Source organism: Macrosteles quadrilineatus, unplaced genomic scaffold (genome assembly GCF_028750875.1).
Source record: "Macrosteles quadrilineatus isolate MER2022 unplaced genomic scaffold, UCM_ALF_1.0 Scaffold_2__2_contigs__length_208266976, whole genome shotgun sequence".
NCBI lineage: Eukaryota > Metazoa > Arthropoda > Insecta > Hemiptera > Cicadellidae > Macrosteles > Macrosteles quadrilineatus.
This window is the reverse complement of record NW_026542595.1, coordinates 3,461,126-3,486,770: the sequence shown is the minus strand read 5'-3', so window position 1 is coordinate 3,486,770 and position 25,645 is coordinate 3,461,126. Positions and strand designations below refer to the sequence as shown.

General features: G+C 35.8%; 1 protein-coding gene across 1 annotated transcript in view; it reads right to left on the bottom strand.

The window, feature by feature from the left end:
- Positions 1-22,376, bottom strand: part of LOC128987155 (rotatin) — a 91,425-nt gene extending 69,049 nt beyond the window's left edge. Inside the window, exons 1-5 of the mRNA XM_054407892.1 lie at positions 22,256-22,376; positions 11,425-11,612; positions 10,881-11,011; positions 6,165-6,422; positions 5,643-5,841 (exon numbers count right to left, since the gene is read on the bottom strand). Of these exons, the coding sequence (XP_054263867.1) occupies positions 5,643-5,841; positions 6,165-6,422; positions 10,881-11,011; positions 11,425-11,612; positions 22,256-22,289 (810 nt within the window). The 5' untranslated portion in view covers positions 22,290-22,376. The remainder of the gene's footprint in view (positions 1-5,642; positions 5,842-6,164; positions 6,423-10,880; positions 11,012-11,424; positions 11,613-22,255) is intronic.
- Positions 22,377-25,645: the final 3,269 nt, after the last annotated feature.

The window sequence follows — 25,645 nt, the reverse complement described above, 5'->3', positions numbered from 1 at the left end:
AAATAATTAATTAATCTGTTTTGCATTTTATTCCCTTTAAACCAACCCCTATTTAACATCTATATTTTATAGAATAAAATGTTTGTTTATAAAGTTTGACTGGCCACACAATTTTGTACCTATTTTATTTTGTTTAAAAGTAACAGTTACTTTGATGGTTATATATATATATATATATACCAATAAGTGGTGCGGGCTGTAATGAATGCTTTTTATTTTCAAAATAAGTAATGAATTATTAATTTTTGATAATACATGGATCATTGAATACCATAATGTGATGTAGTTTCCTATTTGTAACTTGCTAATAATAATTGATAGTTAATTCTGGAAAATGAAAAATACCGTAGTGATCGCATTCATAAACCTGTTGTCAAAACAGCAACGCGGGTGTAAGGGTTTATTGTTTCAGATGCAAGGGTGTTTCAAGGACAAAGTGTTGGGCCTCTCGGCTTAGGGGGGGAGGGGGGCGGTGAGACTGTGTGGAGGGGAGGAAACTGGTTTTGACTATTTATTGATTAGTTCCCGACCCTTCTAGATAACAAAATTGAGTGACAGTATTAAATCATCGTGTTCTTTATTTCATTGCTTGTTTACTTTGTGTGTTATTCTATTAATTTTAGTGTTTTGGTCTATTTCCTCTATATGTCAATTATATCTTTTTTAATATATAAGTTTACTTTTTACTTGTCTCTCCACGTTTTTGGATCCAAACCAACCATGTTCTTTTTTTGATTAATACGATTCATAAAAATTAGGTAAAATATTTTGTGCATGGAAAACAAAAAGAATAGTCACGTGTTTTTAAATTTATTTTGTATTTATTTATACAAAATAGAATTAAATATTCATAGTAGTTACAATATACATTGTGTAATCGACTTGCTAGTTGTTTTGTCGTCATTCAGTGGCGTTGCTGTTCTGTTATGAAAGACAATCTGATTGTCTCAGTCTGCACTGCATATCTCGTCAGGCCTTCAATCGATATCCTTTTATTTCTTGCATCTTAATTTAGTTCAGTTCAGTTCTTATCGTGATTATCTACTATTTGATATGTCTTGACAACTCTCAATGTTTTTAAACATATTAAAATAACATTGTGTTTATTTAATTATTATTATTATGCACTTTTTTAAGAAAAAAAGTTTAATAACTTAGATAAGGTGACGCTAGGAAAAGCTCGGCTCGAAAAAGCTCGAGCTCGAAAATTTTTTAAAAGCTCGGCTCGGCTCGAGGTTGAAAATCACTATTCGCACACCCCTAATTTAGATATTTATTTTATTTCAATCTAGCGTGTCTGCATAAGCAAATTGTATTCAGACTGCACAACTACTTTATGAACTCTCAATTTTCATAGAAGTTATTTGGAAACATATTTGATTTTGAACATTATCTATAAATATAAAATCCAATATATGTCTGTTTGTCCTTTATGGACTCCACAACCGCTACACAGATTGTAATGATACTTTCAGGCATTATTAAGCATTTTTCAAGGATGGTTTGTGTGAAGTTTGGTGCAGATCCGTCAAAAGGCCTCCGCCCCAGTGGCTCTGGAGTTTCCCATGTTAACCTTATAAGTACTCATATTTAAATGGAAATAAAGAATCTTAACAGCTGGTTCAACTGAACAATTTGATTCTGTGATGTTCAATAGCATTTAAAAGTTATTAGGTTTACCAACAGGGCGCAGCACTATTATTTTTTTTTATTTATGACAACAGCTAATTTGCAACCAAAAGGTGAGCGAGCGTAGCGAACAAACTTCAACCTGGAGGAGAATTAGCGTAGCGAACGAACTTCCATTTGAAGGAGAATTAGCGTAGTGAACGAGCTAACCTGAAGGCAAGTGAGCGCAGCGAACGAGCTCTAACCTTAAGTTGAGTGAGTGTAGCGAACGAACTTCAACCAGGACGTGATTGAGCCATGTGAACGAGCTCATCTTGAAAATGAACGAGCATTTGACATAAAACCACATTATGACAGGACGACGTCTGTCGGGCCAGCTAGTAATCTATATATATAAAATCCAATGTATGTTTGTTTGTTTGTCCTTTATGGACTCCGAAACTGCTCGACAGATTGTAATGAAACTTTCAGGCATTATTAACAAGGATGGTTTGTGTGAAGTTTGGTGCGGATTGGTCAAAAGAGCTCCGCCCCAGTGGCTCTGGAGTTTCCCATGTTAAACTTATGGGTACTCATATTTAAGTCAGCACAACAAATATTATTTAATTTAGCTCCAACCTAAAGGTGAGTGAGCGTAGCGAACGAACTTCAAGCAGGACGTCATTGAGCCATGCGAACGAGCTCATCTTAAAATGAATGAGCATTTGACACAAAACCACATTAGGACAGGGCGACGTCTGTCGGGCCACCTAGTAGTTTATATAATGGCCTACCAACCGAGCTTTAACAGCTTCAAAGGTCCTATGTTTGAAGCCTAAAACGTAAACTATGAAACAAATCTTTGAGTGTTTAACCCTTAACCCATTGGCCTACTTCGACGAGCCCCAACCGCCACCGTGCGTGAGGCTCGCCCAATACATTGACGGTTAGCGTCCGCGGCTGAAGTAGTTTTGTTAATTCCTCAAAGATAGCAGCAATAATCATCAATCTGTGTTACCATGTTGTTGTAGCTAATAGAATGGCTGAGATATTTCGTTTTGCGTATTGGTAGACCTGGTGTTTGGTGAAAATCAATAATGTTATAAAACAGCTGTCTGCCTCTTGTTATTGTTTGTTCTCTAACATGGAGGAACATGATGTTTGTCTTCCTTCAAGTGAAATTGACTGGTTTATTGATGATGACAGCTTTTTGTTGAGTGATTTATACAGTAAATTGATGTAATGTTGATGTCAATGATATCTCCAGTGAAGATGAAAGTGAATCAGAGGAAGAGTCAGAAGTGGAGGAAGTCATCGAACAATTACCCCAACCTGTTGATTAAGCCTTAGAAATGATTGAGGAAGTGGTTGCTGGGGCTGGTAATTTGTCCATAAATACTATTGACGACGGTGGCGCTGCCTACGTATTGACAGGCAAAGCTCTCTCAAAGTACTTAACGCTTTTTACTAAGTTACTGACTAAACTAAGTCCATAGCAGTTCGTTACTATTTATTTTTTTGAGGGGTTATTTAGCTTATGTAAAATGATAACAACATAAATTCTTTATAATTAAATACAATTTAATAAAAAAAATATATATAAAAAAATACAAAAAAAATTGTTGGCTTGATTACTAATTACTATATATATAAAATCCAATGTATGTTTGTTTGTTTGTCCTTTATGGACTCCGAAACCGCTCGACAGATTGTAATGAAACTTTCAGGCATTATTAACAAGGATGGTTTGTGTGAAGTTTGGTGCGGATTGGTCAAAAGAGCTCCGCCCCAGTGGCTCTGGAGTTTCCCATGTTAAACTTATGGGTACTCATATTTAAGTCAGCACAACAAATATTATTTAATTTAGCTCCAACCTAAAGGTGAGTGAGCGTAGCGAACGAACTTCAAGCAGGACGTCTTAAAAGTAGGCCTGATTTTAAATAAATTTAAAAACATTTTAATTCTCTTTTTTTTGTATTTTGATATTTGGTTGACATATTCCCAAGGTTTGAAATAATTCTGATGCAAAATAAGAGAGATATGAGTGTTAACCCATTGGGGAAGGAATTAATCCGCTACCTGCAGCACCCTCTGGCGGCAATTAATTTTACCGAATTTGTAGACTTTTACTCTAACTGCTATAGAAAGAAAACCTTAAGTAATAAATTAATAATTCTTTCACCATTTTGTTCACAGTAAAATTGTCTACAGAAAAGTGTTAATTAGTCCAGTAAAATAAGACATTTTGGTATGCAAAAGGTCGGGTAGTTCTGATTTTTGGATATGTTGTTAGTATTGGGCCCATAACATAAAATCCAAGTTATCCACCTCGAGATACTGCCGCTCGCCGCGGGGCGCGCCACTTGTTATTGAAATATTAAAAATATGGCAATTCCTATTGTTTTCACTCAATCTCTCGAACCGTTGATTTTACCGAAAATTTTGTATTATTACATTAAAGAAGAATAAATTTGTGACAGTTTAAGCCCAACAGCAAGTATGTAGCATAAATAATGGTCAAAATACAGACCATCAAAATAAATAAATATTCCAAAGACGTATAAAAATTGTGGTTTTTTCAATATTTCCACAATATAGTTGTTTGAAGCAAACACCGTATTGATTTAGAGAGTATGCCAGTGTATTTGCTATTAATAGAAAATCAATTAAAGTATGAATACAAATACCCCCACCTCAGCAAACCTGCAGACTAAGCGAATTTCCATTTGCTTGATTTGATTTTCACAAACCTATTTAAATAACATTAGGTTTAACTGGTACCTAGGTTTGCTGCTACAGGGAGGGTAATATAGTATATAAAATAATAATAGTATGATAAGAAACAAATAAATTTACACAATTTTATAAAAATGTGTCTATAAATAAGGAAAAAACAATAATTACAAATCTTCGTTATTGGAATAACTTGAGGGTTTTTAATTTACATTTTTTAATTTTCTCCTTAACCAATAACTGTAAAAAACATTTTAATGTACTAAATTATTTGTTTTTAAGCTCTACAAAATGGTTTAGAGATACATTGTAAAATTGTATATTTTGAGGGTCAAAAATACGAAAAACCCGTTCTTAACAAAAAACCCTATAAAGCAACCGTTCCCATGGCCTGATAATGCTTCGCGAACTCGTTTTAATAAATGTAGGTTTACATGCCGAAAAACTGACCTTCAAAATATACCTTCAACGGCAAAACTACTCTTCCCAAAGCTGTCAAATGTTTATACATAAACATTTAAGCTAAGCTTTGGGTACAATACTTTCACATGAAAACAAAATAAAACAGTTTAACATAGTTAACAGTTTATTGAGGCTGAAAGATCAGGCAAATGAGATCTTCCAATTACAATCACTCTAAAGATCTTCCATGCAGCGGGTAATTTTTCCACGCCAAGTTCGCCCATCTATACAGGACATGCTGAATATGAATTGAAATACAAGATTGATATTGAAGAACACAAAAAATTCACAAAGATCGGAAATTTTACTACAAGACGTGCAGACAAGTTCTGGTGTGTAATTTGGTCTGATTAGGCTATCGAACAGGCCCTCATAAAGACCAAAGCTCTGGTGGATTGACTCGAGGACGAGGGATAACAGACAGAATGTTGTAACTTGATGGGCGCTTGGGATGATCCGTCCTCATCAAATCTGTAGGAAGTTGAGAAATATTATAAAAAACGACGTCAGTTGAACATTAACAGTAAGCAACATGTTGACGTGCACCATTCTCGCATTGCTCGAGACAACGAAATTGATGAATGGTCATGAATGGAGCATTTAATGGTCCCCTCAAATCCATCCATCATTGGAAATTTCCACGACTTCTTGCCTATTTCCCTGACTTTTAATGACCAACATTTTTTTTCATGATTTCCAGAATGTGGACACCTTGTTACAAATTAATAGGGTTTCCAAGGGTTCAACATAGGGCCTATAATAAGCGTAGGCCAATGGGTTAAAGATTTCCAGTCAGTATGAATATCTATCTATTCTACCAACTAATATACAGAACTCACATAAACAACTCCAGGATTCTGAAGGAACACTTGAGGAGGAAAGTCCTGTAGCATGACAGAGACAAAGAAATGGCAAGTCTGGTTCACTGATGAAGAGCTGAGGGAGTCCTGGACTGTGGTGATGACATGGAGATCGGACGCAACCAGAGGCACCCTCGGCAAACTCCATATCATACGATCTGAGCTGGACACATCAGACCTGGCAAACACAGGGATTTGTAATGCAAGTTGACAGTAAATGTAGCTTGGATTGTTTCCTACAAGTGCTACTACATCATAATCTTTTTACAGATTCCTTATCTGCCCTATTATGCCTTTTTCTCCATTTTCTTGTGTTGAGCTATATCATTCTTAAAATTTTGTTTTCTATCAAATACTTAAACTCTGAATGTCAAATATTTAGATATTAACCTATTAGCCTAGATAGAACTACTGTTCCAAACAAGTCCCAGGCCACCAGACCAGGCCATTGACTCAGGCTTTACTGGCACTTGGCCGGAACATTCGTCCATAGCAACAAACCTGGACACAGCAGATTCCTTTTGGCTAACAGGCCAGACAGATGTTGCAGAGTTGGTAGTTTTTCCTATTGGAAAGTCTTTAACTCTCGCAGACCCATGCTTGTCCCAGGAGGCAAGTGAAGGCCTGAGTGTTGACTGTGATCCAACAGTTTTTGAGTTCCTGGCAGACTGTTTACACGAGACCAAACTATGGATGCTCTTGGAACCAACTGAGTCAAATGCTTGGTGAGGATCTTTGGTTCCATCGCTCTTGATATACCTTTATTCAGGAAAATATTTTGTAAGCAAGACATAGAATTATGTTCTCTCCAGTAGGTAACTGATGAAAAAACCCCTAAGATTTGATTTAGGTGGATCAGACTAGATACAGTCCACTCTTGGTAATTCAAACACTTGATATTTCAAAACATTCGATAATTCAAAATGAAGGCTCAGTCCCTAGAGAATCTCTCAATATTTCAAATTTTTACCATGCATTTTGATACACTCGGTATTTCAAAGTCCAAATAAATAGTCAATTTGTAACACGCAGTAATTCAAAGTTTTGTCGGAAAAACACTCTATAATTCGAAGTAACTCAGTAATTCGAAGTTCGTCGGTTGACACTCTATAATTCGAAGTCATGCTGTAGTTCGAAGTTTCGTAGAAAAAACACTCTATAAATCAAAGTCACGCAGTAATTCGAAGTGATCTCTTCCTGTTATAACAGGAAACTATACAGTACAGTACATCCTGTTCCCATGGTAGGCTAGTGTTGGACGTTTTGATGTTTGTTTAGTTAGAGCAGTAGTCTGAGTTAGTTCGCTGACTTGTTTTTCTAAGTTGGCAATCCGATCTCTAGATTGCGCGACATCTCCTTGAGCACAAACGTAGTTGTCGACAGCTGATAGTTCAGCTATTGGCGAAATATATAGCGCTAAATAAGATTTCTTTGCAACTATGTACATTAACTGAAAAGTAAGCCGTTGATTGTTTAAAAGTGTACTAAAATACGGTATGATGTTTTATTGTAACGTGCTGTACCTTTGTATGTATTAAACAAACAAACTCTCTGTAATTCAAATGGTTTATTTTTCTCCCGATAAATCAAACTCTTGATAATTCAAAACTCTTGATAATTCAAATTTATATGCTTGGCCCACCAATTTCGAATTATCAAGAGTCTACTGTATAAACATAATAACAAAAATGCGTGATCGCGGCAAACTCATGAACATCTCCCACAGACGTTTAGACGTTATCATCACCTCCCGCGGTCACAGAAACGTCATCGTCGTCATGCCCCGATCACGGCAAAATCATGAACATCTCCCGCGGTTTAGACATTATCAACAACTCCCGTGGTCACGGAAACGTCATCGCCGTCATATGCGATCGTGGCAAAATCATGAACATCTCCTGCGGACGTTTAGATGTCATCAATGACTCACACGATTACGGAAACATCATCGTCATCATGCCCGATCGTGGCAATAACGGTTTCCGATCGTGCAGTGTTCGGGGACGTGTTTTAAGTGCATTTTAAGTGTTTTTTTTAATTGATGACATTCCAGTACTCCGGCATTTTCACTAATCTGGCCTTATCACGGTCCTATATCTGCCAGATTACTGAGAGTCTACTGTAAATACATTTGCCAAATTGGATCAACATAGATACATAAACAACTAAACTTAAAGTTTTGTTCTCTATAAGAAATCATAATCACAATCATGTTTATTGGCACATAACGTACAGAGTTCACAGGTGTGGTGAATTTACAGGTGCTTAGTGTAGAATAACGTAAGAATCATTATAATGTACAGTTTTTGTGAATTTTCTTTGTTAAAAAATGCTTTAATATACAGAATTATTTGTTTTTTTAAGCTCTACAAGTAAAAAAATGTTTGAATATTTAAAAATCCCATAGCCTAATACCCTGTTTAAAATCAAATCAAAAATCACTTTATTCACTTGAGAAATATACAGGAATACATTATTGGTGGTAGGAATAGTATTCCCCCGAATAGACTGCAAGTCCGTGCTCGAAGGAAGAAGGGGGTGTTTCCATTACCCAATCTTGCTGGTTCGCAAGATACACCCCTTGCAACTGCCTGAGTTATGTGCTAACGGACACATACATATACAGGGTGGCTGAAAAGTAACTTGCACCCCCCCTTAACTTTTCAACCATTTGAGATTTTTGAAATCTGTTTGTGGCAACCTTCTTAGCTATAAGGGGCTACAATAATTATGGTCAATTTTGAAAATTTTGCCCTTAGGGGTAGTGGGGGTAGGGGGTAGCTCAAAATTTTCAAATGACAAGTATAGTCGAGTTTGGTATCATTTTACAGGTCTTGACAAAACGTACAAATTGACATAAAGAAAACCAAAATCGGACCACTAATAACAAAATGGCGCCCTAAAACGTTTCAAATCGAAATAACCATGAGGGTGGCTGCAAATTAACTTGCACCCCGTTTAACTTTTTAACTATTTGAGATATTTGAAATCGGTTTGCGGCAACTTGTTAGGATATGAAGGGCTACAATAATTATGGTCAGTTTTGAAAATTTTGCCCTTAGGGGTAGTGGGAGTAGGGGGTAGCTCAAAATTTTCAAATGACAATGATAGTCGAGTTTGGTATCATTTTACAGGTCTTGACTAAACATAACAATTAATATAAAGAGAATAGAAATCGGACCATTAATAACAAAATGGCAGTTCAAAATTACTTTTAATAAACATTGTCTTAATCATTTTTAGCTGTTATTTTGTTATTATTGGTTCAATTTCTATTTTCTTTATGTTAATTGTTATGTTTCGTCAAGACCTGTAAAATGATACCAAACTCGACCATACTTGCTATTTAAACATTTTGAGCTACCCCCTACCCCCACTACCCCTATGGGCAAAATTTTCGAAACTGACCATAATTATTGTAGCCCTTTATATCCAAACAAGTTGCCACAAACCGATTTCAAATATCTCAAATAGTTAAATACCCCCGCCGCAGCAAACCTGCAGACTAAGCGAATTTCAACTTGTCTGATTACATTTTTACTAAAATATTTCCATAAATAAGTCATATTAATTCCCAATTTAAATAACATTAGATTTAACTACCAGTGCTTAGGTTTGCTGCTACGGGGAAGGTAAAAAGTGTTTTTTGACCATATGTCAATAGTATAGAATGAAATAAATAAATTTGCCAAATTTTATCAACATATATCCATAAACAAGTAAACTACAACAGTTTTCATTTTCTCCATAAGAATAACATGGGAATTTTAAATTACACTTTTTTTTAATTTTCTCCGTGACCGTTAGGCATAAAACAGCGCTTCAATATACTAAATTATTCCTTTTTTTAAGCTCTACAAAATGGTTGAGAAAGAAATTGCAAAAATCTTTATTTTTGGGGTTAAAAATGGGAAAAACCCATTTTTACCCCATAAACCCCTGTTCCCATGGTCCGATTATGCTGGTTCGCGAACTCGTTTGAATAAACGTAGGTTTACACGTTTGTACCAAATTTCATCAAAATCGGATCATATTTGCTCAAGTTATCGCGCTGACGGACACATATATAAATATATATATAAATATATATATATATAAATATAAATAAATATATATATATATATATATATATATATGAATTTGAACGGATGGTGTTTTTGGCCTCTGGGGACCTCAAAACGAAAAAGTAAATCGGTCCCGGGTCTAGGTCTTACCATGAGACCTACGGTAATAGCTTATTCCCTATATGGGAAATTCGCTAAAAGTTAAACGGCGATGGTGTTTTTGGCCTCTGGGGACCTCAAAACGAAAAAGTAAATCGGTCCCGGGTCTAGGTCTTACCATGAGACCTACGGTAATAGCTTATTCCCTATATGGGAAATTCGCTAAAAGTTAAACGGGGTGCAAGTTAATTTTCAGCCACCCTGATGGTTATTTGGATTTGAAAAGTTTTAGGGCACCATTTCGTTATTAGTGGGCCGATTTTGGTTTTCTTTATGTCAATTTGTACGTTTCGTCAAGACCTGTAAAATGATACCAAACTCGACTATACTTGTTATTTGAAAAATTTGAGCTACTCCTTACCCCCACACCCCTAAGGGCAAATTTTTCAAAATTGACCATAATTATTGTAGCCCCTTTATAGCTAAGAAGGTTGCCACAAACAGATTTCAAATATCTCAAATGGTTGAAAAGTTAAGGGGGGATGCAAGTTACTTTTCAGCCACCCTGTATAACAATTTTAACGAATAGTGTTTTTGGCCTCTGGTGACTTCAAAATTAAAAAATTAATCGGTCCTGGGTCTAGGTCTTACCGTGCCACCTACAGTAATAGCTACTTCCCTATAGAGAAAATTGCTAAAATTGTTTGGTTAAAGAGACCTCACTTCTGCCAAGTTTAGTTTGGTTATACCAGTGATTAGTTAAAAGGTGTGCAGATAAGAGGGAGTCTACTTTATATATTTTATGTTAAGCCTACTTTAAACGGTATACAAGATTTTACATAAAAATATATAGGCCTATATAAATAGCTTCCCTTAAAAAATAATTTTGTTTTACTTCATCATTTAAGTTTTGTTGTAGGTAAACAATTCATCAAGACACATAGGCCTACATCAAACTTACAAGGTTTGCCAGGCAACAACTTGTGTTGCATTGACATCTTCAGATATAACTCTGATTAAGATAATTGATAGTTGAAACGGTTGTTTAAAATACCTTGCAGAGTTGACTTGTTCTGATGTAATATTGATAATGTCCTGGATCAACACATCAAAGTCAGTGATCCCTCTCAACACTGCCAGCCCAGGATCTGCCTTCAGTAGGAGGACACTAGCATCTTTCTGCGACTGAAAACACATTACTGAGCTACGGATGTGAGACTAAAGATCTTAATTATTTTTAAGGAATCGGAAAATTTGTTTTTGACATTTAGTATAAAAGTGTGTTTTCCTTTTCCCTGTAGGCTACTTGTCTTTTTATAAATTGTCTTCCGCATTTGCCTGGGTACTGAGAAATATTAAAATATATTTAAACCTCTTTAGACAAATGTTGTAGCCTGGTGTAACATAAGCTTGCTAAAAGTTATATACCGTAGTGTTATTAGAAAAGTTTGGGTAAAAAAAGCAGATTATCTCTTATTGTTGATAAAACATTAGATAAAAGTATTGAATTAACAGTATAACTTTGTAAGTATAACCATAGATTAAACATACAGTATGTTTATAATCTATGGTATAACTAATGTACATTATTTACTTACCTTAATCAGTCTCAGAATTAATTTTAAAACATCTTCTTTGGCTAGTGTATTTCTATACTGAAACCACTTAGTTAAATTCTGGAATAAGTTGTCTTTGTCAAGGAGTTCCTCGTGAGAAATCAATCCATTGTCCAGTTTGGATATTATTGAATTAAGAGAACGTAAGCGGATTTCCTCCAACTCATGACCTAGAAAATAGGTTTAAGAACTGTTGAGAACTGCTATATGGAGTTTATCAATTTTTCTTATTAGGTAATGGAAAGTTACTTAAAATCTATATTTAAGTTTTAAGGAAAGTGTTTGGATTTAAAAAAAACCTCAGCATCGTTAAAATATTTCCATTTTAATGAATGATATTAGGGCTACAGTAGTCTTGATTATCCAACCTAAATCAACCTATAATAAATCCATACACGTGTGTCAAATAATTAAATTAATAAAGCGTCTTAAAGTCTGTCTTCATATTTTCATTGCCTGAATGTGGTCATATTGAAGCACAGACTAAGAATAGGCCTACTCAGTTCATTAAATCAATAAATTGTGATTCATCATAATAATTATAGGTAGGCCTACATTGGTTGTCTTGGCGCTTTAAATGAATGACGTAATTTTGAAAATTGAATTTATTCTGAAAATGTTTGTCTGGTTTTTAAAAACAATCAAACAAATGATAAAAGATTATTTACTTTCATAATTTCTTAGGCAATTAAAATGAGTTTATTGGAAATAGTACTAAAATATTTATATATTCTTGTAAAAAATATTTTTTTTATCTGCCTCAACATGGAATATTAATATGAAATAATGGCAGAAACATGTGTATTTAAACATAGGCTACTGATAATCATCCAATTATCTTTTCCAGGGAAGATATGAAGTAGGCATGAAGCTGCTTTCAACAATTTGTTTCCTCATTGTAAGCACCAAGACGATTTTTTTTAAGGCACTTTCTTGCTACCGCAACAGAATCCCGCCGTCTTTACCTTTCTATTTGATTTTAAAGCATTGTGACACATAAGCTGGGGCACTTGACCAATCACTACTAGCCTAGTTCAAAAATATGAAGTGCCGTCATGCGGGTTGCGTCAACTGTCCTTGCAACCCAAATAAAGGCGCTCAAGTACACGAAACCATAGGTAACACTTAAGTAAGTAAACCCAAACCCTTAGTAGATTTCCCATCCATATGGAACAGCTAAAAACAATTTTATCGTTAGTTCTGTCCAGTGAACGTAGATGTGTTTTGTTTACAATTTGTTTCTTGTTTTTTCAGTAATTTAAAACCCCATTTTACCGAATAAAACGATATAATCATAAACAATAACTCATCCTCTGGTTATATAAACAAACAGTAAACCACAAAGCATGAAAATAACTCTAAAATAATAGAAACAAAATTTCGTCGACACTAGCCACCAGTGTCACCGGATTTGGACTAGACACAAAAAAAAAGAGCTTCAAAATTGACAATGGGATGGGAAGTCTTCTTGAGTTGGTAAGTCTATGGCGAAACACAGGGGCGTATACCACTATAGTCAGCGGAAATGTTTACAGGCCGGTCTTTTCCTTACGTCTTCAAGAAAAACATGGGAATTAAAAATTTACAATCTTTTGAATTTTATCTAAAACCAATAACCTTACAAAAATACTTCAATTTATACTGAATTATTTGTTTTTGAAGTACTTCAAATAGTTTTTAAGGGTAATGAAAAAAAACATGTTTTGAGGGTCAAAAAATATAAAAAAAATCCCCCCCCCCCATTTGTGCTGATCCCATTGTCTGATCAAACTGGTTTGTGAACTCGTTCAAATAGTTGTAAGTTTACACTTTTGTACCAAAAATTCATCAAAAATGGATGATTTATCGTGCTAACGGACACATATATTTCCATATAATATGGGAAACTAGCCACAAACATTACAGGTAAAGTAAAAACACCACTAGGCTTACTGTGTACAGTTCGGCCAAAGTTTCTAAGCGCGCGACCAGATCTGGTCGGGTCCAGGCAAGGGGGATGGTGGGGGTACTTTTGTGAAAACATTCGTATCTTGCTACTCACTCGAACCCCTACCCTCAGGCCTGCCAATAACCAACACCCGCATGTTTTAGTTTGGCTAGTAGTGACCCGTCCCCGCACACAGAAGTTTTGGCCAATGTGTAACTGTTTAAAATATAAGATAGAAGAGTACATTTCCACTTTACTTACTGGTAGTTACATATCTTGGTTTGCACTATAATTAAGACATACCGTAGTCGATAACTTAGCAAAGTGGTAAGCAGGTTATGTAGAGTTGACAACCTAAAATCAAATATTGACTTAAAAGGTCTTTAAAACCTGGCACGTTTTTTTTCTAAGATCAGTTGGGGGGGGGGGGGGGGTAGCAACTCATACTGAACGGAAGCAGTGTGTAGTATCTCAGTTTTCTGGATCCTCTACAAGAAGTGGATAACTGTAGGAGTGTGGCCGGATAACACATATAACTTAAAGTAGGTACAACGATAACTTAGCTTAATCGAGACAAAACTCTAACACTTTTAGTCTATATTTAAAAGTGTGACGCTCGTGTCACAGCGGAGACGCGTCACGGTCAATCAGCTGATCGCTGGAGAACTTGGGGGGGGGGGGAATATGAAGCGCGGGGAGGGCGTCGGAGTCGTGTTCCGGATTTAAGAGCGTGTGGACGGAATTCGATGGTCAAGGCTGGACTCCATCGCCGAATTGATAAGTTATCCTTAGTCTAAGAGATTTACGAATATGTTTTCTGACTTTTCAGAAAAGGGGGGATTAAGGGGTTAGGAAACTATAAATTATTTCTGCTTAATATGTAAATTATACTTTTGAGCACTCTCGTACCCTTAAGGTACGAGTGGAAGTTTTCAATGTTTTTTACTTATTAGACCTAAATGGATGCATTGCACGACGTCCAAGTGCCACGACTCCAATAATATTTATTCAGTGCCACGACGTCCAAAACATAATTTTTGAGTTGTTGCACGACGTCCAAGTGCCACGACGTCCAAAAGTACAGTAACTACCAAAAATATAGTCTTTCTACAAGCTTTGGACGTCGTGGCACTTGGACGTCGTGAAACAGCGCACTATAGAATTGTAAAAAAGTAACATTTGCGGGAGTGTTGCACGACGTCCAAAGTCGTTGCCAGTTGCACGAAGTCCAAGTGCCACGACGTCCAATAAATATTTGACTGTTGCACGACGTCCAATATAGCTCAGCGCTGTTGCACGACGTCCAAGCTCCTTCATGATGACCGGTTACGATGACCGGCTACTTGCCGAATAAATAGTGTTCTCTCGTGTAAAATGCTTATGGAACGTTTATTAGTTATATATACATGGGTATATGTTCTTGTTCAGAAATATATATACTATGAATATTTGAACCATTAATTGAAAAACATCATAAAGTAAAAAAAAAACATAAAAAGAAAAAATAAACAAGGCAACAGTTGGAAAACTATAAGGTTTATATGGTTTGAAAAATGATGACTTTTTGTTAACAACCGATCAACTTCATTATGTTTGGAGTAAGCTTTTAAATACTTATTTTTTCAAGACTAGATGAATGTACATTGATCAACATGATCTTTGAAAACTATTTTTTATACCCTCGTTTTATACATTAAAGAAGCCGAAACAAGTCTCATCTAAATTTCTGTCTGTCTGTCTGTCTGTCTTTCTGTCTTTCTGTAACACTCAAGATGGCATTTTACGCAATCTTCTCCAGGAAAACGAGAGTACCTATCAAGATCCAAGTCATTTTAATGTATTCACTGGATTGGCGAGAGTGTCTTTAGCCATTAAAATATGGCCTCACTACTTAATAAATAACATTACGGACGTTCAAAAATGCAGTTTTGTGCGATTTTTGTCAAGTTTTCGTCCAATTTTTATCACATAATGATCTATGAAATAACGAACAGCTGTTCGGATCAAGATTATTTTTTCTCGCTGTCACTGATATGTTTACAAATACCACAACCATTTCCGATCACGTTTTGAAGGCAAAGCCCATCCAAGTGAGATTAAAATCGTTGTCTTACATAAGGGATTTAATTAATCGCAAGTGGAATAATATAGTGTAACCGTAAATGAAATTTAATAACATCAACCAGGTTAGGAACCAGAGATTCTTTGTGTATAAAATTGTTCTTGAGTTTTGATATAACCTTGAATCAGTGTTGTATAGGGCTGGGAAACTTGAATTTATTAATGATCGTCGCCAATAGCTTACTAACTCATTGACGGCGCTTCAATGGTGGTTGTGTAAAGTGTAAAGTAAAAAATCACAACTGCAGTGGGGGATTGTAACAGTAACAGAGGTTTACGGTTTATGGATGATGCTAAACTCGCTTTTCCAATGTGTCACTTTCTGTTCCTACTCACCGTATGATGCAATCGCTGGACCATACAGCCAATAGGCCCATAGCCCATCTCTTGGGTACTTACGCCTACCCAATTATTCATAACAACCTTTTCGACGACGATCCTTGATACCGGTACTTTTCCCTAGAATACACGGCCTCCCTACTTAAGAAATAAAATTACAAACGTCCAAAAACCCAGCATTGCGTGATTTTTGTCACATTTCATTCTAATATTAAAAGATACTAGTTGTTACCCAAGGGTTTCACCCCTTTTGATTTCACAATATATTGATTGGTTAGGTTAAGCTGAAATAAACAAAACAGAACAGGTACAGTAATACAAACAAATAATCTCACCTGATTTTAATAAAATAATAAATTGAAAGAATAACATACAAATCATTACAGCTGAGGTATTTTTGACATTAGGTATATGGAAAGTTCCCTTTGAAAAGCAATTACTACCTTATAGGACAATTTAAGAAATAATGGAAAGTTTTGCGCAAGGTTTCTCGTCATGGCGAACATTTTAAGTCGGAGCACATGAAAAGAGCCCGAAATTTTAATCCCCAAAAAGGTTCACTAATCTTAAGCATGGAAAGAGCCCGGGTCTCCACAGTACCTGAGGAGGAGGACGCTACTCGTGTTCTGCAATTGTGTTTGGTTGGGTTAGGTTAGGTTAGGTTAGGTTAGGTTAGGTTAAGTTAGGTTAGGTTAGGTTAAGTTAGGTTAGGTAAACAGACTATATCTTTTAGTAATGTAAATATTTTTTAATAATCTATATTTTAATAATTCATCTTTTAACAGTGTATCTTTTAACATTGTAAATAAATTCATGTATTTCAACTGTGATTGGTTCTTTCTCCTTTAAAGACTCGTTGTGAAAGTTCTAGGAAGAACCCGAGCTCTTTTCGCACCGTCCTGGGAGGGACCTTGGAGGTCCGGGCGCTTTTCAAGCGTCTGCCTGAGTTTTTGGGCTCTTTTCATGTGCGCCCTTTTAAGTATATGGTTTATGGGGTTGTGACTTTTAGTTTTCTCAAAAGTTCATGGGTACTTTTGGCTTTATATATAGAAGAGATACCAATCATTGTTTAGAAAATAGGCCTGCGTAATCTATTAAATAACAAACAGTTGTTTTTATAAGGTTGTTTTTTTTCAAACTGACACCAATAAGTTTACATTAAAAGTTGTTTACGAATAAAGCAATTAATGGGAAATAATTTTGATTGCCGATAACTTTTCACAAGAAAATCCAAAACCAAGAAATCAATAACCTTGGGACTTGATTAACGCATTTAATTTCGTAATTCTTAACTGTAAACGTTGGTTTTTGGTACTGGTTTTTTCCTTAGAACCGTTGGTAGCAGCAAGAATCATTTTTACGTACCGTTATCGTTGGTGTTGCACCTTATTTATACAGTGGTATTACAGCCTTATTCAATTTAATTGATGTCTTAACTGTATTGCTTTTTCTGTCTGGATTCCAAAATGTTAGTTTATGCTAAGAAAATGATAACTCATTTAAGTAAAACATTTGTTTAGCAAACCATCATGAATTGTTTACGATTTACGTTGTTTATGTATCAATAGTTCGTGGCCTATTTTGGTAATTTTTATTATAGGTTAAATTACCAATCTAAATTGTCTATAGTACTTCATTTTATAAAGTAAGCCGTCATTTCGACAGAATTTCGGGTCATCTTCGGTCCAAGCAAATATAAATTGTTATGATAAAATTTTATGACATTGACAAAGATTTCAAATTCTAATTGTATATGTACTTTGTTATGCTTAAAACGTAGCAAATTCCCTAATTAAGTTCTGTATTTTTGTGTGTATGTCTGTTGGTAACGCATTTATGTCCTTATTTCTCAGTGTCACGAAAAGGACAAGAGCACCTTGATAATGAAAATGTCAACCCGAATAAAGTGTTAAATGGTGAGGTTGAGGTAGTAATTTAAATACCTTTAACCATTGTGGGAAGTAACTTTCAACTATAGGCCTTAGGGCTATGCCTCATAGATCTAGGCCTATAAAGCTTTTTTTAGTTTAATCATTGGATTTAACATATGGACCAACACGATCCGGGTGACATTTAATTGCGAAGCATTTGTTTTGGCTTGAAACTGTCAGATACTGTATTTGCGAAGGTTTATATATAATAGTTTTGCCAGCATATCTGAAAATATGCAAACCAACTGCTTTTCTTAATATAAGAAGGTTTCAACTGACTACTTTAAGATCCCCGTGCGTAGAACGGGCACACAGCTAGTATCATATAAATAAGTTGTACACAGGGTTCTTTTGTTTCCCCAACTCTAAAATACAACGCACATGAATTGAAAATGTTATAGGTTTAATAGTACTGTAGAGAATCGAATATCAATAAAGTTAACATATAACAATAGATTTACATATTCCTAGATTATAATTGAATGTGTTTACGAAGGAACACCACAACCTCAAAATTCAACATTACAGTATATTTACTCAAGATTTATTGTTTTCATATAGCACAGTTGATGTTGCCAACTAGCGTGGGAGCGGAAGTCCTGATAAAGGCTGGTTCTCGGAAAAGTAATAAACTTGTAGTTTGAATGAAACATAACAGGATTCATGGGATCCTCAGCATCAAGTACAAACTGCAAAATGTGTGTCGAAGGTCTGATTAGAACCTCCGAGATTTAGACCTTCAGCAACTGATGATTGGTGAGTCGGTGGCTCAGTCGGTAGCGTCGCGGACTTCGGGCCCAAGGCAGTAGTGTCGTGGGTTCGGATCCTGGTCACTGCCACTAACTTTTATCAGTACAGTTCACCTTTGTACTGTACCGGCTCACCCCTTGCTTTGCTGGATACGTTCCACGCACAGATCTGTAGTCTATGTGGACGGGCAAATGTAAGGTTAAAAGAGGCCGCCAACCTCTTTAAAAAAAAAAAAAAAAAAAACTGATCCGTTTTTTACCTTCCTTTAATTTATTCTTTTTCATGTTGTGCTTCATGTAACATACATAGACTAGAGGGCCGCTCATGCCCTTGACAAATAAATTAACATTTTCGCACTAATACAAATCAATATTGTCATTAGACAAGAATTAAAACATAAAATTTATAAACAAAACCTACCACGGCATATTCTTGAACAAGTATGCCTACAAACCTACGATAAGCATGTTTGTTATTATTATACTTAACCTACAAATGCTATGACTTAGGGCATACCTGCTTTCCTAGATAAAACATGCGAACTAATTGCGAGTGCGACGTGAACATAGAAAAAGACTAGTAAGAATTTACAACTGTGAATTTCTCAGAATTGATTGACAGTTCAGATGAACCTATGGCCACAGACTACGAAAACCTACAGTATTATTGTATTAGTATACTGTATTTGTATTATTGTGTTACTAGCAGAGTACCCGTCCTTCGTACGGGGTTGACATATAAGTATAAATGCTTATTGCAGTTATGGGAGAGGACACGATTTAAAAAAAATTGTCTTTTAATTTATACGGTATCCTATTGTGTAGCACACATCTACCATAGTCCTGATGTTCTACCACTGCACCTAGACCATGGAAAAAAGTAAAGTTCTCATTGTATACCACAACTTTTTTTTTGCTTGTTGGTTCAAATTAGCTGTGGTCATTAATGCAAACAAACAACATAATAGTGCTGCACCCTGTTTGGCAAGCCTTATAACTTTTTAATGCTGTTTAATATCCTAGAACCAACTTGTACAGTTGAAACGGCTGACAAAATTCTTTAATTTCTTTAAATATGAATTCTCATAAGGTTAACTAGAGAAAGTCTAGAGCCAGAGCCACCGGGGCGGAGACTGAAAGAATTTTTGAGGTAAGAATATGTTAATCGGGGATGTCATCTATCATCATACGAAATTTCAACCTTGTCGGTTTAGTATTTTTCGCGTTTGCTTGCCACAAACATCCATCCATCCATCCATACATCCATGGTTTGCACTGAAACAAAAAGCTATCACAATAGTTCCAAACCGACAAATAGGAAAAATAGGAAAATATAAATAAATAGGGAAAATAGGGTAATTTTCTAACATATTTTAGTGAAATTATATAATCAGGCAAATGGAAATTCAGTCTAAAGATTTGCTGTGGCAGGGGGATTATATTACGGTTTACACAAAAATAAATCAAAACATAAACCTCATAACACTCAGGAAAAGGGCCTAGGTTGATAGGGCAATGATTATAGAATCTTAATTATTTCCTATATCCATGATGAATGATTTCTTTTAAAACGAATTATTCCCACTGTTTCACAGGAAACATTTTTAACCATTGTAGTAACATCATTATAGCTTAAAAAGTTGATAGTTTACATAATATTTAGCACATTTGACGGATAAAACTTTTTTGAATTCGTCATATTATAAGTGTATGAAAATTCATATATCTGTGTATCAATATCTACTTATCTCATTTCTGTTCAATGGAAGTTATACAATTTCAATGATACCGGTACTTAAATGGGAAGTCTTACAGCTGTTATAAAACTGTGCATACATTTTATCTTACCAGTAAATTTGCTACCAAATGATATAGTATGACAATTCTATTCTACTTAGAATTCTACCACTACTCACATTAAACCAACCATATTTACTTTTGGGCTAGTGATTAATTTATTGTATTAATCATACAATATAGTGAATAGTGTAGTCATTTATTTATTTCGTTTCTATGACATAGCTCTATTTTGTAGAAATCAATTATGCAATCATAACAACAGAAATACTGCATCATTACATTTTACGGTGACATAGTATTTATTTTACATATAAAAAATTTAAGCTAATGCAATAATTAGTTCAATTAGAACCATTGAATATCGAATAATTTAAACATTAATCGAAGACGAAGCGGTTGACAACTTTCAAACAGTTGACTAGGACAAGTTGCCTTCAATAATTGCAATGCGAACTGTATGCACTGAGGTCGGCAAACAGTGTTCACAGTGTGCAGGCACTTTGGACGTCGTGGCACTTGGACGTCGTGCAACAGTCAAATATTGATTGGACGTCGTGGCACTTGGACGTCGTGCAACTGGCAGAGGCTTTGGACGTGGTGCAAATGATACTTCTTTACAATTCTACAGTGCGCTGTTTCACGACGTCCAAGTGCCACGACGTCCAAAGCTTGTAGAAAGACTATATTTTTGGCAGTTACTGTACTTTTGGACGTCGTGGCACTTGGACGTCGTGCAACAACTCAAAAATTATGTTTTGGACGTCGTGGCACTGGAAAAATATTATTGGACGTCGTGGCACTTGGACGTCGTGCAACACTCCCGACCTAAATTAATATTTAGATGCATTAGTAATATTAGGTCATCAAACTGGCTGTGATATGGATGTGGTTTGGCTCAGTAATTAATTTAAGATCATTATTTTTCAACTCAGAATGTCGCTCGCAACACTAGATTGATTATATTGAGCCTTAACGATCCTATGAATCCTGTACCGTTACTATAAATTATAGTAACACGCTTCAAAAGTTAATAATTTTCAAAAAATATATAGGCCTAACTAGGCCTACAGTTTTACCATAGGTAAAACATACTTCCTTTAGTAGATTTATCATCCTTATGGAATAGCTGAAGCCAATTTAATTTTAAAAATAGTTGTTTAGCCTCCGGATTACTGTAGGTGAAGACTGAGGTACCCACCAGGTCTAGATTCTAGATGTAAAATAAAAAATTAAAAAAAAAATAATTTTAAACCTTTAATGTGAGGGGTTAGGGCGATCAAGTTTCCTCAGCACAAGTTAACAGACTGGGACGGTGGCAACGTCCTGTAATCCAGCTACTAGGTCGTAACGAATTGTGGATAAGGCATGCACTGCGGATGCGATACTCCCTGGTGTGGATTAATGTGTGCACTAGTGAGCACTACGACTATCCACAGTACTATCCTGATAATTAGACCAATTTGCTAATACCAAGGCAAAAATGTGGTTCGGATTCCACTATAAACTGTAGGTCCCTTAGTTGCTATTAGCTGAATTGGCTATTAATTAACAGCTGTGTCTAAGGAATATGTCGGCCTTAGTCACTAGACCTAACAAGACTACAAGATAGCGCCACTCATCCTACACTCATCTCCATTCCTACTTGGCTTAAAGTATCTACTTTGTATGATCGCCATTTAATTGAAAAGTATCAAAGTATTAAGTTGGTTAATAGACTACTAGGCTATTGCATTAATTATGTTACTGTAAGTCCAGTCTGATTTAGAACAATTTAGGCTTGAATTATCTACAGGTTTGTTTTGTTTCCCAACTAGCAAAGCAAAGTGAAGGCTCCGTTATCTTTATCTAGGCAAAGAATTTTACTACAGATAGGCCCTAATAGACCTGTGCATTTGTGTGTTAGGATATTAAATTAATTAAATATCTTATTAAATAATGTTTCTAACCTAGTTTGTTGACAAGAACAGCCAGTTTACTCATATCTTCAGCTTCAATTCGTTGTACGCATTAATGGGGATACTTCGTTACTTCACGAAATATTTTGAAAGAACGCATAGATCCATAGATATAGATGGTTTACATTACGCCAGTAGTTTGTTTCATTTCAAGTTTTTATTCTAATTCTACAACTGAAAAATGAAAATTATAACCTGACAATAAACAAAACAAAACAGACCGAATGAAAGTCTGCTGGCTTGGCTGGAACTGAACTTGAAGTGAAAGCCCGCGAGTCGAGCCCGCTTTATTGTATTTTTTGGGTCTGACTCTGACTTAGGGGAGGTACGATTGAGGCATTACTGTAGTTCAAAATTCCTCCGTGAACAGCGCAGTAGTAGCATAAATAAAAGGAGTAGACAACTTTTGTCTATACTCCTTTTATCTATGGTAGTAGGCCTAGAGAGCATTTTGACAATGAAGGTTTACTAATCGCAAAAGTAGTTCTGTTCATAAAATAAAATTATAAATGCCTCAAATTCAATTCTATAATTTTTTTATTATAAAATTACTATCATACGGTAACCTAACCGAACTAACCAAACTTGCTAATAATGAAATAATAAAAAAAATATATTAATAGAAAAAATAATTCTGTTCGTCAATTAAAACTAGAAATTGCTCAATTAACATTTTATAATGACTTAATAATAAAATTAAACTGTCATAACCGAACCAAACCAACCAAGCTTGCTGATAATGAAAAAAATCTTAGTCAAAAAGTTAGTGTCGAACCCGGGACTCTCAGCTTATCAGCCCGGCACGGTAACCACTAGCCCACCGAGGCCGATACAATCCGTGATGTTACGGTGATGGTGTTCCCTCAGCTAATGACAAGCCCACAGCTGTCATCGTAAGCTCATCTACACCTCCCCTGAGTAAATACCATATTTTTTTCTTTCTTCTGTCATTTAGTCCACAGTATGCCATAGAAGAAAAACAAAGTAGAACATAACCTTTTTCCTTTCTTGTTTGCTTAGTGGTAGGCTGTATTAAAAGTCATGAAGCTTCATATTCAATCTGAATAAAAACTGAATGTTATTTCTCTGAGCACATTAAATGATTTAATATGTGCTCAGAGAAATTACATTCAGTTTTTATTACTTTACAACCACGGCTACCTTTACAACCCTGCGACCGAATACAGTAGCGTTTTTTGATAAAGTAACGTAAAGCTAGCTAGGATTAGGAAATCGGGCCATATGAATATTTCGAAACTCCTTAGCTGTGCGACATTTTATAAATACTAAATCTTTGCACTTATCACCTAATTCAATATTTTAGTTTAGCATTCTGAGCTATAGGAAATGAAATTGTTTGTTATTATTATTATTATTATTTGTTAATATTATTATTTGAAATTATTAGCTATTCATGATTAAATCACGAATAGCTCCAAATAATTTCATTTCCTTATTACACATCGATGTTGTTGGGAGTTATTATACATCGATGGTTGTGACAGACGAGGCGGGCTGGCGCTGGCGGTTGGAGACGGCGCTGATAAGGAGCGTTGGACGTTCCGCTTCTCCATGGCAGATAGCAGCCCTGACTTGCCCTTATGTCCTGACCGCAGGTTCTGAGGTGTCCGGATCATGAACACTTGAAGGTTATGTTTGTTTAGTTATGTTTTAAAAAAAGTCATTAAAACACTAAGTACCAGTACTCACTATTGCATTAGTTAGCGCACTCTGAAGTAAAAGCGTTGCGAAATAAGTCACTAGCGATATCTATGTAATTAACTTAGATAGTTGAGAATATCGCGGAGCCGAAATTACGCGTGCTTTACTCTAACAAGTTCATCCCCTCTCAACATATAGGCATATTCTTATCTCAAAAATCCTTTCGGGCTCTGCCTCGGTGGCTCTGTAGTTCACCATGTTAACCTTATGAGTATCTATATATAAAAGGCAAAGCCCTCACTGACTGACACACTGACTGACACACTCACTCACTCACTCACTCACTCTCTCACTCACTCACTCACTCATCACTAATTCTCCCACTTCCTATGTATTAGGAGGCTGAAATTTGGTACACTGATTCTTTAGGCATTAAATAGGAAAACTAAGTTGTTTTTATTCTGATCGGAATCTCGGGCTCCGCCCCAGTGGCTCTGGAGTTTCCCATGTTAACCTTATGGGTACTCATATTAAAATGGAATTAATGAATCTTAACAGCTGTTTCAATTAAACAAGTTGGTTCTGTTCTATGATGTGCAATAGCATTAAAGTTACAAGTATTACCAACAGGGTGCAGCACTATTATTTTTTTTTAATTTATGACAACAGCTAATTTGCAACCAAAAGGTGAGTGAGCGTAGCGAACGAACTTCAACCTGGAGGCGAGTTAGCGTAGCGAACGAGCTTACCAGAAGGCAAGTGAGCGCAGCGAACGAGCTCCAACCTAAAGGTGAGTGAGCGTAGTGAACTTCAACCAGGACGTGATTGAGCCATGCGAACGAGCTCACTTATGAAGTAAAACGGGGCAAAGCCCGCCGGTACAGCTAGTCTATTATATTATTAAAGTGATACAATCAAATTTTATGTAAACGGTTAAGGTCATTTACCAAATAAAAATATAGGCATATATATGGCACATCAAAATGAAGCTTAGAGTTTGTAGATTTGCCGAAAAGTATTGATTTCGACCAATTTCCTAAGGGCTCTGTCCCACAGGCTTATTTCTAAAGGGCTACGTCTAGCATGCTTCCAATGTTTACATGATTAATTTAATTTAGTTAATGAAACAGCTGGCCAGTACAATGAACTGGTGTTTGTTGAGCGAAGCTCTTATACGTCGACTTTTATGCATTTCGTAATACACCAACTCATCCTAGATGGCTGAATCAATTGTTTTCATATTTTGCATGGTGATAAAGACCATATCGGTGAGTGCCAACATCTATATGGCGTTAAAAAAGTCTCTCAGGGATCCGCCCCACTGGGTCTCAAAGTTTCAATGTAATCCTTATGGAAGCAGTATTTGACACAAAAACAAAGACATATGATCAGCTGTTGACTTTTGAATGCAGTAGATAAATAAATAGCTGATAGCATTATTCCACAGATATTAGAACATAAACGGTGGTATGGATCATAAATATAATCAAATGAAGACACTAGCTTGAGGTCCGTGACGTAGGAAGTGGTGAAGGAAGTAGTAAAGGTGAGCAGTCTCTGGAGTGTATAAACTGTTTAAGACCATTAGATTTAGGTAGGTATCTGCATTCCTAAAATTCTATGGGAAGAGAGGATAACGGGTCCGTGACGTAGTAAGTGGTGAAGGAAGTAGTCAAGGTGATCTGCCCGGAGTGTGGGAACTGTTTATGACGATTAGAT